The 18,106-nt window shown below is 38.8% G+C and overlaps 1 protein-coding gene across 3 annotated transcripts; it reads right to left on the reverse strand.

Annotated features, from left to right (window-relative positions):
• Positions 1 to 1,798: 1,798 nt before the first annotated feature.
• LOC123874906 (C-1-tetrahydrofolate synthase, cytoplasmic) lies at positions 1,799 to 16,699 on the reverse strand. Of its 3 annotated transcripts, none has more exons than XM_045920467.1 (15): positions 16,530 to 16,699; positions 13,885 to 14,083; positions 12,049 to 12,185; positions 11,206 to 11,440; positions 10,637 to 10,748; positions 9,177 to 9,402; positions 8,186 to 8,359; positions 7,648 to 7,813; positions 6,906 to 7,209; positions 6,240 to 6,457; positions 5,581 to 5,791; positions 4,709 to 4,857; positions 4,222 to 4,325; positions 3,086 to 3,371; positions 1,799 to 2,724 (listed from the first exon to the last, which is right to left on the reverse strand). In XM_045920467.1, exons 1-15 carry the CDS (start codon positions 16,565 to 16,567, stop codon positions 2,482 to 2,484), a joined length of 2,802 nt encoding a protein of 933 aa, XP_045776423.1. In that variant the 5' UTR covers positions 16,568 to 16,699; the 3' UTR covers positions 1,799 to 2,481. The 3 variants fall into 3 exon arrangements, with proteins under 3 accessions (XP_045776423.1, XP_045776422.1, XP_045776419.1); XM_045920466.1 differs by lacking the exon at positions 16,530 to 16,699 and adding an exon at positions 15,497 to 15,636; XM_045920463.1 differs by lacking the exon at positions 16,530 to 16,699 and adding an exon at positions 14,438 to 14,581.
• Between the last annotated feature and the right edge of the window lie 1,407 nt (positions 16,700 to 18,106).

Here is an 18,106-nt window from a genome sequence, read left to right on the forward strand (position 1 = left end):
ATAGTACGCTTCGCGCGTCTCGACAACGTTGATAGATTTCGAATATAATAACACTCGCATATAATTATTGTTGTCAGAGCGAAATGAATCTAAGTGCCGATTCTTTAATTGTCAAATAACTTTTATCTGAGGAATAAATTTAAGATTTCACAGTTTTTAGGAAATCTGTCAAACGTCAAATTTATTCCTCAGATAAAAAAGATGTTTGACGATTGAAAAATCGGCCCTAAAGGTGATTTTTTACCTACTGCTAACGATTTTTGTCTTACAATCAGTTTTGTCTACTCTCTTGTCGCTTGGGGCGCTGGCTGTACAGTGTAGGTATGCTCGAACGAGGTCTATTTTACTCTGACCAATATAATTATTCAGATTCACGAAATCTGTTTACGTTGTCGAAATGTAGGTATAAACTCGTACTAAGCTTACTGAAATGTGAGTATTACATACCAAAAAAACTATTTTCGTATGAACCGGCCCACCTTCTTCCGTTCAACGATGTTTACCTTATGGCAGCTGATAAGTAAGTAGGTCTGCCATGTCTGTGATATTTTCGGAACAGCGCGCCATTCAAGGAGTGGAGTCGATATCACGCTTGGGCGGTTTTTAATGCAGATTGATCAATTGAATGTATATGTACTTATTACTAGATTTATTTTAACTATTGCTATAATTGAAAAGTTACTTCCAGATTTGGCAGCGAATTGTTGGGAAATTTAAATTCGCACATATTCAGACCTTCACTAACATATTTTCATACCTGACGCATGAAATCATGTGATTATCTAGCCGTAGGATTGATTACCTAACCAAAATTAGGAACTATCAGATTGGACTTTGAATTAAAAAAAAATATCGATCAGACAAACAAACAAACAGACTGACAAGAAAGGAAGTTAAGTAATAAAAAGATAGAAACTTAAAATAGGAATGAATTTCCACAAAAAGTAAGTAGGTTTATTTACTTCTTTGTGGAAAGTAATTACTTATCTACTACTTCATTTTTTATGGAAAGTCATTCCTATTTCATCGTCACGTCACTTATTAGCAATTCTGTAGTGTATCTGATAGTGACGTGATATCTTAGTTCTATTAGTAGAATTTCCTATTTATTGGTATGGTAACGGCATTTAAAAAATTAATAAAAACAAGATAACTACCTATCTACCAACATTTTCTAAATATCGGTCTATCTAATATTACTTAGGACCTAATTCCACTTCTACAATTAAATATATCTAACTTTGAATTGCAAGCGTTTACCTACTGTGGAATTTTAAGGTGGTTACCTTTTCCAATAACCTCGATGAGTAGCTATACCTACTGATAATTATAAAATTAATAAATAGTAGTTAGGTAGTACCTACATAGTTGACAGTATTAGCAATACCATGAAAACGAACAAGGGTAACTAGAAAACGTGATGTGTCACAGCAAGTCATCACTCATTCAGACGCCGAGGCCTGTGCAATGTGCATGGTGATTGGTCATACTCAAAAGATATTATAATACCTGGAAGGTTAGAATTCTGTGATATTATCTATTAACCAATAGTACGTTAAATACACACCTATATACGTCATGTACTGACGTCAAGGAAGTTTAATGACTATAGATACCTACTCTAAGCAGTCTCTAAGCATGGTACTACCGTAGGTATGTTTTATTCACTTATTACCCTTTTACGAATGTGTGTATCCTTTTAAAATTGTGTGTGTAGCATAAAATTTAATTGAAAGTGCAGAGTGATGTCAATTTAAGAAAAGGTAATACCTAACAATTGAAGTCAATGAAACTGCAGTTTAATACAATATATTGATTTATTATAAAACAACACAAATTATTAAATAAGGAGAAAGCATAATGGTTTTAGACTTAGTGAACGTTACTAATAATATTATACAATTCACAATACATGTTAAGTAATAAAATTATTAACACTTCACATATTTGGTTTGGAGATTCAAATATTAACACCTAGTGCAATTTGTGATGTCAAACTTAACAGTTTTTGTATGGAAACGTGTTAAATATGACGTCGCCAAATGCGAAATTAACAAAGTAGGTATAAAGGGCTTCGGAGACGTTCAAGCGGCTTGACGTCAAGCACGTAAATTTTTGCTTGAGCCAAGCCTTTTGACAAGCGTTTACAAAGTTTGCTTGAGATAGTGTTCGTGAAATGAAAAAAGTGCCGTTTGCTGGCTCAAGCTGCTTGAAGGGCGCGTCCAGCTGCTTGATCAAGCAAAACAATACTACGTGCTAGGCGTCTAGACGCTTGAACGTCTCAGAAGCCCTTAAGGCCTATTCAAATGCAAACATGCACTGTTTGACACCTGCTAACTTCACTCACAACTTCGTTAAGTTATCAACATATATAAGGGAATGAAGTTAGCAAGAAATATAAAACCGTATATTTTAAGATTTAAATAGGTTTCCATCTCGCGGGTAGTCTCGATTTAATTTTCAGCGAAGCAGTTTCAGGTTTTAGAAAAGTCCTTCAATTTCACCAGTCTGGGTGTTCAAATCTATATCGTAGATGCTGGGGCGGGTTGGCAGGCCCGGCATTTTTGATATTTCGCCCACCATGGGCACCACGAAGCCGGCACCCACGGACACGAAGATGTCATTGACGCGCAGCGTGAAGCCCGTGGGCGCGCCCTTGATACTCGGATCGCCGGTTAGCGAGTTGGATGTCTTGGCCATACACACTGCTAGCTTGTCGTAGCCCTGTGAAATAAAGTTCATATAGTTAGAGCTAATTTTTTCAATCCTCAATAAATAATTCACTCACATTACCAATCTAATTCTCTCATTTTTTTACCCTATCAGTAAACACTTTAATCTTCAAGACATTCTCAGTGTATACAATCTGTCCAGCGTAGTACATTTCCTGGGCGAATTTGTATTTTGTCAGGGATCGACAAATTATTAAGCAGATAGAGGAAGTGTGGTTACAGTGTTCGCTAACTCCAACGTCCACAACCTCTCTTGACCCAGTGTGGTTATACGAGTAAATTTCTATTATATACCCTTACTCCAGAGAACTTTCGTACACCCTAAAAGAGTAGGTATCTCCGATAAAACTTACCCTCTCAGTAAACACCTTAATCTTCTCCAAGACCTCATCCGTGTATTCAATCTGTCCGGCGCCGTACATTTCCTGCGCGATCTTCTGTATTTTGTCCGGGATGGACATCTGGAGCGGGTAGAGGAAGTCGAAGCGCGAGGGGTGGTCACACGCCGCGATCACAGCGTCCGCTAGCTCTAACGCTCCCGCTCCGCCCGTGGCCCAGTGGTTGCATATCACCGCTCTGAATGCGCCATTCTTTACCGCGTACTCTTTGACCATGTTTAGTTCTACTTCCGTGTCGTTGCTGAGGATGAACAATTACAACGTAGCAATAATAAAACAAGTCAAATCAAAGCCTTTTATTCAAAACTAGGTGATGCCCGCGACTTCGTCCGCGTGGATTTAGGTTTTCGAAACCTCGTGGGAACTCTTTGATTTTCCGGGATAAAATGTAGCTTATGTGCTAATTCAGGATATTATCTATCTCCATTCCAAATTTAAGTCAAATTCGCCCAATATATTTTGCGTGAAGGAGTAACAAACATACACTTACACACATATATACACATAATCTTTCGTCTTTATCATATTAATGTGAGTGTGATGGGCACCATTGTAGACTTTTTGATTGTCAATTGTTGAATTGGACGAATAAATTGACGTAATGGTGATCATTAATTACGTGAACTTCGAATTAAAGTTACAAGGTTTCCAAACACTCGTAGGCTAAGAAGAAGCCCATTGATTTACCCAAACTTAGCCGGGTATTCTTATTATCACTATTTCACAATAACACATAAAACTTATGCATAATAAAATGAAAAAGAATTTAGGTTGGTATGATAACAATTATAGGTATTTTTTTTACTATTTAATGGCATTAGGTAAAAGATAAGCAAAAATATGTTGTATATAGGTAAGGCAAGGCAGTGTCTAGCCAATATAAAACACAATATACTGCCAATACCGAAGTGATTTAAGTAGTGCCAATTATTTTAAATTTGTTCCTTATCGCAAATTAATAAGGTTTTTTCATATGAAAATGTCTCTCGGGTAATCTTACAGAAAATAAAATAATATTTTTATTATAAATGACGACTTTTGATTGCCTCAAAATACTTGGATTCCCAAAATCATGCACCAGAACCACTCACCCGTGTCTGTTGACAGCAATGACGACGGGGACACCGAATTTGTTTCCGTTGCTGATGTGTTTACCCAGATTGCACAGACCCTTACTGAGCAACTCCAGATTTTCCTGTAATGCAATTCTTATTTAAGAATTTAATCTTTTCAGGGTTCCATACCTACCTCAAAAGGAAAAACGGAACCCTTATAGGATCACTTTGTTGTCTGTCTGTCCGTCTGTCCGTCTGTCAAGAAAACCTATAGAACCTCGTTCTCGTTGACCTAGAATCATGAAATTAGGCAGGTAGGCAGGTCTTATAGCAGTAAGTAAAAAAAAACCGAAAACCGTGAATTTGTGGTTACATCAGAAAAAAAATTAAAATGTTGCTAGTACCTGGAAAGGATAGCGAAAAGTGGGTGGATGAGGAAGGCGGAGGATCGTGTGTGGTGGCGCGTTCCCGGGAAGGTCTATGTCCAGCTCTGGACGTAAACAGGCTGATTGATTGATTGTACCTGCAAGTAGACGTCGTGTAGCGGCGCGCCTGGGCTGACGGCGGGCCCGCCGCCGTGCATCTTGAGCGCGCGCACCGTGCTCACGATCACCGCGCAGTGCGGCGTGTCGCCACTCGCGCGGCACTTGATGTCGAAGAATTTCTCCATACCTGAACAAGACAACCCAAACCCATACTAATTTATCACAGTGTTCGCGCGCCAGCCTGCCGCTTAGCCGAGGAAGCGTGGGGACGCAGGAAGAAACTGATGCGCGATAGCCACGCTTTATATAATACATACATAAGGGGTTAACACAAAAGGCAAAAATGTAAACGTGATTACACATTTCATTCGCCACCAAATATTTTTTACTACCGACATAATTATTTTGAAAATTACTTATTTCAATCTATTATGTGCGAATCGCACAAGAGGTACCTTACAGGTACAGAAATAAATAGAGACTCTTTTTACAACAAAGGACGATTCAGCTTGCACAGCCAGCCTCTAAAATTATTTAATAAAAAACAGCTCTCTTCCTATCACGCAAACAGCTCTTATATCTTTCTCTTATGAAATCAAAGGGGCTTAAGAGCTGCCACGTGACCAATAAAAAGGAGATAGCTTGAATCCTGGGGACGGAGATACGGTACTTTCTATCTCGGAAAATCAAGGACTCCCTACGGAACTCTCAAAAAGCTTTAAACCACGTGCACCACGACAAAGTCGCAGTATTGTTAGTAATAAATAAATGTAGTTACCGCAAAACAAGTTGCTTGTATGAAATGTAGAAAGACCTGCAATCCCTAGGACGCAGGACTTTCAGAGTGTCAGCTTCAAGTGTTAGAGGGCAAGGTCCTGTTTAGGTCAGTGAGCCAGCAAAGTATATTTACCGATATCAGATCCGAAGCCAGCTTCAGTAGCCACATAGCCGTCAGCCCGGGCTAATTTCATGGCGATCTTATCCGCCAGGATGGAGGAGCAGCCGTGGGCAATGTTCGCGAAGGGCCCCGTGTGTACCAACACTGGTGTCCCTTCCAAGGTTTGCATGAGGGTCGGCTCGAATGCATCTTTGAGTAACACCATTAGGGCACCCGTTACTCCCTAAAGGGTTGTAAAACAATTTTTAATATTTTTTTTACCATTTGTGTGGTCAAACGAAAAGTGTTTGGAAACGGGGTTTTTGGTGATTTTGATATCTTATGCTTTTCAAAGTACTTACTGAAAACTTTAGTAGCTGACGCGCAGTTTTTAAAATGACACCTAATTGTATTTTACTTTGGAAAGCACAAGCAAGCAATGATAAAAACAATTTTCCCGTAGATAGATTATGTAGGTGCGCCTACCTACCTATATGTGGCGCTTCCAAAAAAGTACTAAAATTTGGAAACTCAAAGGACTGCACTAGTTATACATTTAAAATAAGTTCTCCATACTTATTTAAAATATGTCAGACTTCCCAAAATTACGAGATAACATGTAGGTAGGTAGGTGCTTATACAATTCTAACGGTATTTGCTTATGTTTTATAGGTTATTTTAAGAACTCTTACCAGATCGTCAGCAGTAACAGGGTTGCCACTCTTATCCAACGCTACCACCATACTAGCCAGTCGCTCCTTGATGTCTTCAATATTGTTCCCCAGGGCCAGTACTGCCATGATTTCCGAAGCTACGGATATATCGAAACTGCTCTCCCGAGTGAAACCTTTCTCGGTAGGTGATTGGCCGATTGTAATTTTACGCAGGTATCTGTCGTTTAGATCCACAACTGCAAAGAAATGCAGAAAGAATAAATTTTCTACTTTCAATCGAAAACTTTTGAGTACAATGCCGACCGCACATTGCGGACAATTCGTGCGCGTCCGTATGTCAGGAACCCGCATTTCTTTGGCACATAAGATTACCACTGCGGCAAACGGAGTAACGAAACGGGTCGTCCGTAAAAATTTAGCATTTTGAGAACTTAAATAGACCAATTCCACAATAATAATCCTTTTAACCGCCTTCTTGCTTTAAAAATTGAATTTCACCAACTTTTTTTTAAATTTTAGTTAAAACACCATAATCAGTTCATGAAAATCATATCACAAATTTAAATTACTATGGTAAGGGGATTCAAAAATTCAATTTTGTAAGTAGTCTAATATTATATTAATACCTTTCATTAAATGGCTTTCCAGATATTAAATTTTCGAAACATTAAATTGTTAATTTACCTCTGTTCCACATAATTTTATTGGTGTCGATGTTCAGTCTAGCGAATTTGGTTCTTTCCTCCGGCGTCAAAGCGTCAGGGTCTGTTTTGTTTATACCCAATCTCTTAAGCCTTCTGAGTTGAATGGCGGAGAACTTCCTCACCCCCTTAATCTTTGGCACAAGACGGTCGTATAGCGGTCCGTCCTTTTGTGTGAGCTCGTGGAAGATTCTAGCATCCATTTGTGCTGCTAAGAGGTTGTTGGCTGCGGTGACAGCGTGAATGTCACCCGTGAGGTGGAGGTTGAAGTCTTCCATTGGAATGACCTGAGAAGTTTCGAAATAACTTTGAAAATATGGTAATATTCCTATTAATGAATATTTAAGTAACTGTGATGCTGCGAAATCCGAATTTTTTTTTTTCTAAAATAGTAACAAATAACTTCATCCGTGTGGATTTAGTTTTTTTTTTAATGCCATGGATACTTTTTGTTTTTCCAGGCTAAGAAGTAGTCCATGTCATTTTTGTCATTATACAGATCTTTAATTCTATTCATCTGAAAAATTACGTGGATTCATTGATTTGCGCCCCGCGGAAATCAGTTGTTTTCCCGGGATAAAAAGTAGACTATGTCACTCTTCAAGTCTTAAAATGAAATAAAATTCTCTGCTGACTTACTCTCTTGAGACGGGCAAGAAGAACAAATCAACATACAAACACACTTTTGCATTTATGATATTAGTGGAGATGAAATTGCCTTTTACCTGCGAGTAACCTCCCCCAGCCGCGCCCCCCTTAACGCCGAACGTAGGTCCTTGGCTGGGTTGGCGCATGCACGCAAACGCATTGCGACCACGATGCGCCGCCAACGCTTGTACCAGCCCCAGTAGAGTGGTACTCTTACCCTCGCCGAGTGGAGTCGGAGTTATTCTGCACCAAAAACAAAATAAAATAGTTTATTCAAATAACCTAGGGTTATTCAGCAACGCAACAAGGGTTTATTTATATCCAATTACTGAAAGCCTCCTGCTATGCCAGCTGAAATTTCACCTCTCCCTTCAACACCCCCTAATCTTTGGAGCAAAACGTTTGGCACAAGATTTTGCCAACTAATCAAATCAGCAACTCGTTACCAAATGTTAAAACGTTAAAAACACTTCAATAAAATTATCGAACAAAGGTGTTTGACTCCTTTAGGTAAAACGATACCATTACGAGCAAGAGCATACTTCAAAACATAGCGACAAATTACCAGTCTGTAGAAGTCGTTGGGTAAGAGTAAGAAAGTTGGAGATTGCTTACCCAGCAACGACGATGTACTTTCCACCACGTTGGTCCCGCAAGCGGTCAAGAACTGAGAGCGAAATCTTTGCTTTGGTGTTGCCATACTGTGACACCTCGTTGGGGAAAAGTCCAATCTCCTCCGCCAGCTGACTTATGTGCTTCGGTTTTTGAGAGCGCGCTATCACGATGTCACTAGGGAACAAATTTTTCAGTCTTAAACTAAGTATATCCATTAAAAAAATCACGTCAAATCATTGCGTTGGTCCGTTGCGATGTGATAGAAGTAAAACCAACAAAAATATACATTTTCGTACTTATAATATTGGTAGTGATTCAATAGCATTTTATCTAAAATACCATCCGAACCAGTGGTACATTATTTTGACGATCCAAAAGCACTTGTAAAAGTTTATTTGAATAAAATATGTTCTATTCTATTCTAACTTTAAAGTTGTGAATCAAAATTGGGGTAGTTACCAATTTCCGTGCTAATTGCGAGTGGTCATTGGACGCACGCAACGCAGTATACGGGCGCAACGTGTTATTTAGACGGAATATATCGTCCATGTTGATATCAAAGTGGTGATCCTGAGTCTCACACTCAGTGAGTGGTGGTGGTCCTGAGTAGTGGAGCAAGCGTGTTTAGACGCAGTGGTTACGCTCAAGCTGACGCCGCGCCGAGTGTTCCTCATAAGCATCTACTCAGACGACCAAGCCACCCATCATATTGATATCACCCAAGTTGAAGTCACCCGTTACATATCAATATCACTCGCTACTTAGACGCCGCGCCGATATCAATGTGTTCCTCATGTATCACCCAAGTTGAAGTCACCCATGTCATATCGAGACTCACGGAGTGCGTCAGGGCAGTTCCGGCCTAGGCATGCAATGTGTAGGTAAGTATATTTACACGAAACATTTCGCGCTGTTTTTACCTCCCTCATAACTCTGGTTCGCGTGATGATCAATATCACTCGCTACTAAGACATTACATACTCGTAGTTACCTGGGTGGAGGAGCAAGCGTGTTAAGACGCAGCGTCTGCAGCGGCCACACGGGCGCGGTGGTACGCTCAAGCTGACGCCGCGCCGATATCACAGTGTTCCTCATGAGCATCGCAACGGTCATTGGACCCACGCCTCCTGGCACGGGCGTTACGTGTGACGCTACTTCTATAGCCTCCGAGTATGCGACATCTCCCACTAAACGCTGACCGCTCTTCTTGGATGCGTCTTAAATAAAAATAAAAAAATAAAAACATTTTTGCGAGTTTAACGCTTTGCCACGATCTCATAGAAGATAATAATCACTGATAATAATTGATGCACTTCACGATTACCTATCCGGATAAATTACCCACATACACTGAAACACTACAAAGTAAAAATTTTAATATTCTATTGCAGTGAAAATCGCGATCTATAATTGTTTTTTCAAGTGAAGAGATGTCTGTCTAAATTGTTTGTTCAAGTGTTCAATGCGGAACAATTCCATCATTTATTATCATATTCATGTACATTAAAAAAACTAAAGTACACAACTTTTTTTATTTTATATTTTTTGAAGTGAATTTAAAGACAATTTGTGTAAGCAAGCAACCATGAGTATTTATTCATCCAAGGCAACCATATAGTTAATTGATAAACGTTTTACTACCCACATTGATTAGCTACTAACAAATAGAATCATTTTTTAGATTTGTTAGTAATTTTTTTAATTTACAAAACGCTTTATTTTACTTACGTTCTTAATTTGTCAAAAAAAACAACACTGACTTTAGTTACAAAAACAAAATGGGCATTAAAATAAAGATATGCATTTCTTAAGAAGACCTAATTTATATTAAAATAAAGGTTCGAGAGGAACTAGTAGCGAGTGCAGACATAATTATTTGCTAAATAAAGATTGTTGGTACAATCACTGAACGCGTTAAATATTTTGTCAACAACTGTATGTTGTTTTGTCGCCTTTTGTTCTACCCACGGAACTTACTAGTAAACAGTCAAACATTAAAAAAAAACCCACAGTAAAAGCAGAACCTACCGAATCGTATGAAAGGTAGAACTTTTAGTTTCGTACAAAAATATTATCAGACACTGCCTCGCGCAGTCATCGACGGCAGCTTCCGACTTGCGACGTCAGCAGCAATCGACAAAATGCCACACGTCTGTAAGCACACTAGTTAACCAGAAATCGAACCTGGGTTCTTTTACTTCCACCTTGATGCAATGGATTCGTTGGACCATCGCCCTAGACTCACTATCTAGACTTATATCAGTGGTGACAAAGCGCTGGTCAATTCTAAACTTCAAAGTTTGGGATATTGTCTCAAAGTTGCCTGCCTGCCGGTGTTTTACAGGAGAGTATGCTCAAGCACTTTTTGACCTGGTTCCTCCTTCACCTTTCTATACTATCGTACTGCATCGTCAAGGTCTGCACCCGTAAAATAATAAAGAAAATACTTACCAGGTATAGCATTGATTCCACAGTCGATGACAATCGCTCCTGGCTTTATCCACGATCCACGAACTAATTCGGCCCTGCCTATTGCCACTACGAGGATGTCGGCAGTCTTGGTCTAAAACAAAACAAGTTAACTATAGAATACTTTGATTAACTGATCGACAGATTAGAATGGAAACAAGCAACGAAGACTTCCCTGGGATGCAAGCTACTCGTATCTCTGTACCAATTTTTTTCAAGGCAGGCAGACAGGATGGATGGACGGACGAAGAACGGACGGACGGACAGACAGACAATTGTTGAAAAGACCTTGCTAGGAACTCAAAACACCTCGAGAAAATCGTGACTAGATTCACAGATAATAACACTTATTTTCGACAATTCGAATGTAGAAATCTTCCTAGAAGAAAAATTCTCTGCACCAATAATGAAAAATCTAAAGCCTTATCGACTTCATTTACCTATTGGTGAACGCATTTGTGTTGTTTATGAATAGGTTTCCTGTACTTTGTGCGTTACGAGCGCACTATACCTCATAGTAACGTTTGTGACGCTGGTGTCAGAATACTAACCACTTCACTCAAGTTCTTCGTCTTCGAATGGCACACAGTAACGGTGGCGTGTTCCCATTTCAGGAGTTCAGCGACTGGCGTGCCCACGATTCTGCTCCGACCCAGCACTACGGCAGTCTTGCCGGCGATCGTAACCCCCGTACGCTTGATAAGCTCCAGGCAACCAGCTGGCGTGCAGGGGATGAAGCCCGACATATCGCCGAGGGCGACGCGACCTTCATTCATGGTGTTCAATCTGAAATACATGGCTACGATGAATAAATATATCTTTTTTTTATTCAGATACAAGTTAGCCCTTGACTGCAATCTCACCTAGTGGTAAGTGATGATGCAGTCTAAGATGGAAGCGAGCTAACCTGGAAGGGGTATGGCAGTTTTCATTAAACCTATACCCCTTTGGTTTCTACACGGCATCGTACCGGAACGTTAAATCGCTTGGCGGCGCGGCTTTGCCGGTAGGTTGGTAACTAGCCACGGCCGAAGCCTCGCACCAGACCAGACCAGAAATTTAGAAATTATAAAAATCCAAACCCGCATGTCGTGAAATCGAACCCGGGACCTCCCACTAATGAGACCACAGGGAATAACACTGCGCCAGAGAGGTCGTCATGAGTTTAGTTAGATAGATATAAACAGGAATAGTAAACTGTTGCATTGATCGTATAAAATTTTAGTGCTAAGTCTAATGAGATGTTCATTAGGTATGGTAGGCCCGTGGCCTTTTTTATGGCCTTGTGGCCATAAAAAAGGCCACGGGAATGAAATCGCGGGTGGTTTGCTAGTAAAAACAGGTAAATAACTTGCTGAAACCAAAGTTATTGAAATATTATGATGTAATCTTACCCATCAATATCTTTCTGAGGAGAAACGGAGTCGGTGACCAGATGGGAATCCATGGTGTGCGTGGAATCCAGAGGCATCTGTACGATGATGCCATGCACCAGTGGAGAGTCATTGAGTGCTGCCAACTTGGCCAGTAACTAAGAAAACAGAAAGGTGAACATTACAAAAAATAATAATTAATATCTTCGAATTTATATCAGTGACTGTTTCGTGCTCGACTATAATATCACTTTACGTTTGCGCTAGAATATATTTTCATATGACAAGTAAATGATGCAGTCAAAGACGAGACATAGACGAGCATGAATACCTAATGAGCATCTCATTTAGCACTAAATTTTTATACGATCAATGCAATAGTTTACTATTCCTGTTTATCTATCTCTAAACCCATGACGACCTCTCTGGCGCAGTGTTAATCCCTGTGGTCTTATTAGTGGGAGGTCCCGGGTTCGATTTCACGGCATGCGGGTTTGGATTTTTATAATTTCTAAATTTCTGGTCTGGTCTGGTGGGAGGCTTCGGCCGTGGCTAGTTACCAACCTACCAGCAAAGCCGTGCCGCCAAGCGATTTAACGTTCCGGTACGATACCGTGTAGAAACCAAAGAGGTATTGGTTTAATACAAACTGCCATACCCCTTCCAGGTTAGTTCGCTTCTATCTTACACTGCATCATCACTTACCACCAGGTGAGATTGCAGTCAAGGGCTTACTTGTACCTATCTGAATAAATAAATCATAACATCCCACATGTTATATCGAAGCTGAAAGACGTATATCCCAGCCTTGATCCCAGCACTACAACGTGACTAACATTCGCTAAATCAAACCATCTTTTAGCAAATTCCTTGCAAAAAAGTTTGACGTTACATGTAAAACTTATAAAATAACATTGTTTTTTTCATCGTAGTAACAAATTACATACCTACGTAACAACGAAAACAACTAACAATTCAAGATCACGCAATACAAAACAAGACGTATCATATCGGCTAAGGTCGGTCTAGGGGTATCGCGGTTATGGAAAACATCGTAAAATTGTTTATGTAAATACTTGTAAATATAATTTACGAATTACCTATTATCTATTGTTATACTATCACTAGAGTTTGATGAACAGGTTTTGATCATACTTTCACAATTGAGAAGTTAAGATAGAATTACTAATATAAGGCAAATTATTATTTTTTGAGCATGAGGAATTTTAACGGGACTAACAAAAAGAAAGATCGTTGCAAAGTTAATCAGTTCACCCCTAAAATATAAAAGGAGAAACACTTGACTAACATCAACAAACAACGTAGACCCCCGTATACGAAAGAATTTTCAAAATTTACGGGTCTGCCCGCGAAATTCAAATTTTATATTGTTTTTCGCAATTTGTAAACTAATACGACAAAGTAGGCTTATATGGCATTCTAGTTGCGCCAATGGCGCCATAAGCCTACTTTTTCAGTTTACAAATTGCGAAAAATCAAATAACATTTGAATTTCGCGGGCAGACCCGCACGTCGCATCCACCTTAAAAGCTACTGCAAGCCAGGGCACTCTCTAACTGAACGGTGATATGTTTAACTTTAATTCTCTAAATCTCACGAACTTTTTTTCCGTCTGAAAGGAGCCTTATATAAGCATCATACGCTTGGTAGAATGTTCTCAATGGCTTTCAATTACACATACGTTAGAGTGTTCCCAACCACAACACGATTGCTATGCGAGGTTTCAAGCTATTTGTCGGTGTATATCCGACACTTGCTGACGCAAATCTCGGACAGATGGCCACATCCCTGACACTGAAAAATCATCATAAACGCCTAAGTCTGTAAAATCATTACCTCGGTTTGAGTGCAATCACGAGGCAGCTTGATATGCTCAGCAAGGATGCCGATGTTCTCAGCTGCCTTCAGCTTCATACGGATGTAAACGTTGGAGTCCTCTCGTCCGCCCACCTGCACGATTGCCATGCGAGGCTGGAAGCTGGCCGACAGTTGGCGCATGTCCGACACTTGCTGACGGAGGTCATTTTCGATAGATCTAAAGTAGTCGGGTAGAGAAAAAAACACACAAATCACAAGTATGTAGGTACCTAACTACCTAGATATGTAAACTTAATTTTTTATGTAACTTAGCTGGAATAAGTGGTACCTGTAGATAATAAATAATAATTAATCAAAACAAAAACACACCAAAAGGGTCCATTTTGGAGAAATTCATAAATAAGTTTTTATCACATAAGTATACTTGTAAGTCCAGAAGATTGTAAGCAAAAATATTTGGAGGAATATCGATTAGCTTAGATATTTTTTTAAAGTTTGTTCATTCGTAATTTATTAAAAAATGGAATAAAGTAAACCAAATAAAAAAAATAGCAATGGAGGGTAGTCATACCGAGCGACTTCAGTTCCCGAAATCAATTTTGCCGCCATCCTTACAAGTGGACTGGCAGATAGCGAAAATTCCACTGACATAGCTCATTGATAGTTCTCTACTCCTCAACCGTCACCTTAGATAACCCAGGGTCGATACCGCTTGTTACTAATTTATTCTTTGTACAAAATTAACAATAAATTTCATCATACCTATAGATAATTTTCATATCGGAATTAGAACGTAACTATCAATCAATATGCACCTTTAGTAACCAACATAGGTACATAGGATTGTAGTAACGAATAAATCATACGGTACCCATGGACATATAAGACGGTGCCATGTCATTTCAATTCAATAGAAAACAAAACAAATACAGTGGACCCCCGGTAATCCGACAAACGTTTTGCAGGACATTGTCGGACTATCGAATTTGTCGGATTATAGAGTACTGCCTAAGACCCCCTATAGTCCGGAATTTTGTACAAAAGAGTACCTTGTAATCCGACAAATTACAAATCCAATGATAAGATTGTCATACATACTCTGAAGTACAAATCAGACTTCACTATGTATGTCAAATTTAGTAAATTCAATAATAATAGACATGTCGAATTACAGGGAGTGCCGGATTAGACAGGGGCCGGATTACCGGGGGTCCACTGTATACGTGAACGTATTTATATTACGCACTCGTACACTATGACTGCGTGCAATAACTCCCTTACTAAGTGCTTTAAGGGCGCCCTAAATGGTTCAAGAGAGACTATAGGTTCTGCAGTCAGCATAACTCTGCTCCATCAATCACCAACATCACACATGATTGATGAACTCAGAATCAATCGGAATGGAGACCACCTACGAGTAGGTATCACTAGGTATAGCTACTTAGCGCGTGCGGGTAGGTAATAACTAATAGCACACCGCACAACTAATAAAATCCGTGCTCTTTCTTTGAAATTAGCTACTTACTCGTACGAGTAGGTATCATAATTTTTAAAAGAATAACTGCATTTACATATTCAAATACTAGCCAGCTTTATATACCTTGTAGATAATAAGCAAATCGAAACCTACCTTAGGCACTCTGTATTAAAGTTTTGAAAAGAACGTTTAAATAATAATCGGACATGATTTATCGTCATTTTGTGGCTTAGATATTTAAACTTTAAAATATAAATCAATAATGATTCCAAGACACATCTTACTTTTACAAAATTGTATCTAATCTAATAAGAGTTTGACCTGATCCTAAATATCTGTAAATAATATTATCATAAACAATGAATTATCTAATGTAATGCGTGTATTGTGTAGGTCGTAATTAGCTTTTATTATTAAGTATTCCTCGGCATTATTTTAAATAAAACGATCGATTGACAACATAGAAGGTGGTGCGAAGCGGCTGGATGACGAAGGATGAGGACATGGTGTGATGGGGCTCACAAGGGAAGACCTATGTTCAACAATGGACGTCCACAGGCTGATATAATGATTTTAAACAAATTTTTTAAGAAAAAAATAATAGATTTTAAGCACAATATGAACATATTCACCTTTATACCATCGTACTGCCAAGCGTCGTCAAGGTTTGCATCCGAACGTAGTCGGAATTCCTCGAACATATACGAAGCTATTTGCTTCCTCGTTTCTAATCCAAACCCCCAGGATATGGAACGCCCTTTCGGCATCAGTTTTCCCTCCCACTTTTAATATGGGTACCTTCAAGTCAAGAGTGAATAGGCAACTTCTAGGCAAGCGTACTCCCTCTTAGGCTGCATCATCACTTGCTAGCAGGTCCGATTGCAGCCAAGCGCTAGTCTATATAATTTAAAAATATATATATACCTTTATCAAACGACTGGTTAATCAAGTGAACCTGACTATCTGCCTACTTGGTGTGCACTCAGGTGCTAATATTATTATCTTTTTCCACGGCGATTAACGGTAGTCTGGACCGCGTCTATTTAAACATTGTGTTGTGAAGAAATCTAGCAATATTTACTTCTAGTTCGGATAAACTAAATAATTTTTCTATTTATACCAATAATAAAACCAGTACTTACAAAAATTAAAACACCAGTAAATAAATAAGTCCATTTCTACTTACGAAAGCACAGAATCCAAATCTTCTTGAGTTTTCCACATGTTCACAGCCGGTACTGTTATTGTCACTCACAGCATAACAAGCAACACGATTTACAAGCAATTCAGTTAGCGTCAAGCCACATACTAATTGGCAAGGTCCTCTGAAGTAAACCGGTTCCACCTGAGAATATTGTGGGGTAAATTATATACTATAGACGGTAGACCGTATCGACTGTCTGTTAGGACACAACATTATTGATGACCAATATGAAGAGTACCTATGATAGTTATCTAGTACTTAACTGTAGCCTAGCTATAATATGACATAACATATTTATTAAGCAAGAAAAACAGTTTTTAACAATAAATGAACTCCTTAAAATAGAAGACTGTAAAGGTAAACACAATAAATATGATACCCGAAGGAGTGCTTTGACACCCGTACTAGGGAAACCTGTTTTACGGGCACCGCAGCCTTCCCTCGGATCCATCGATTAGAACTTAAACCATACAAATTTTATGTAGAATAACAATGTTAAGTAGAAGTGTGCAGGTGTGTGTTTGTGTGTGTGTAAGTGTGTGAGATATTATTTGTGTGTGTGGTGTAAATTTTAGTGGGTACAATGCATGCGTCAGCAGAAAAAATACTACCTACAAAAAACAACTTGCAATACAAATAGTTATAGCAATGATAACGTTTAAGTAATTAGAGTGATAAATACCTGCGTTAATGTATTCTACTCAATTGATATTATAAGCAGGTTTTGGCCTATAACGTATTTTATGTGAGATGAATAAATTATTCAGACTGCAGTTCGCCTTCTAATGCATCATAATCATAACTTTGACGGATTATTTTGTAACTAGCTGATGCCCGCGACTTAGCGTGGATGTGGGTTTTTTAAGATTCCCGTGGGAACTCTTTGATTATTATTAGTGTGATAGTTAAGGACCTGTTCGGGATGAAACGATATTATTTTTTAAGAAAACATAGTTTCAATAATAAAATTTAATGTTAGTTCAAAAGGCGATTGATTCTGAACTACCTTCTACCAATAAACCCAAAAGATTGTTCACTTTCGTTACCTACCCTGGTATGTTTATTGCAAACCGAAAATAACGCCTCAATAGCTCAACGGTTATAGGAGGATTGAAATCCGAAAGGTCGGCGGTTTAAACCTCACCCGTTGCACTATTGTCGTACCCACTGCTAGCAGAAGCAGTTGTAAAATATTTACGCAGTCTTAGTTGGAGAGGAAAGGGGAATGTTAGTCACGATTAAAATGGCTAATATTCTTGTCTGGCGCAAGGAACATATGTTTTACTCTAGAGGAAATCTGTTCGTATCGGACAAAAATCCCTTAAAATTAAATTAGTAAAAACCTGATAATAGGAATTATTAAAAAAAAAAACAATTAATTGACTTCAACTGTTTATTAGAATCAACAAAACTTAGATTTTAAGAAATACTTAATTGGTATTAAGGCCTGTGGACAGGTCATACTGAAATTATACCTATAAAAAAGACTTATCAAAATGATTTGAAATGTATCTAATACTGTGACTGACACAACACAGCTGGTGTTGGTCTTGGATAGA

This window comes from Maniola jurtina, chromosome 19 (genome assembly GCF_905333055.1).
Source record: "Maniola jurtina chromosome 19, ilManJurt1.1, whole genome shotgun sequence".
Classification (NCBI taxonomy): Eukaryota; Metazoa; Arthropoda; class Insecta; order Lepidoptera; family Nymphalidae; genus Maniola; species Maniola jurtina.

Excerpts from the sequence above, each read along its gene's own strand:
- LOC123874906 (XM_045920463.1), bottom strand. The coding sequence starts at position 14,517 with ATGTCAGTGGAATTTTCGCTATCTGCCAGTCCACTTGTAAGGATGGCG. Across the intron at positions 8,360-9,176 it reads ACGCTTGCTCCTCCACCCAG|TGACATCGTGATAGCGCGCT; the intron begins GTAACTACGAGT and ends TTTGTTCCCTAG. Across the intron at positions 7,210-7,647 it reads CTGGGGGAGGTTACTCGCAG|GTCATTCCAATGGAAGACTT; the intron begins GTAAAAGGCAAT and ends GAAACTTCTCAG.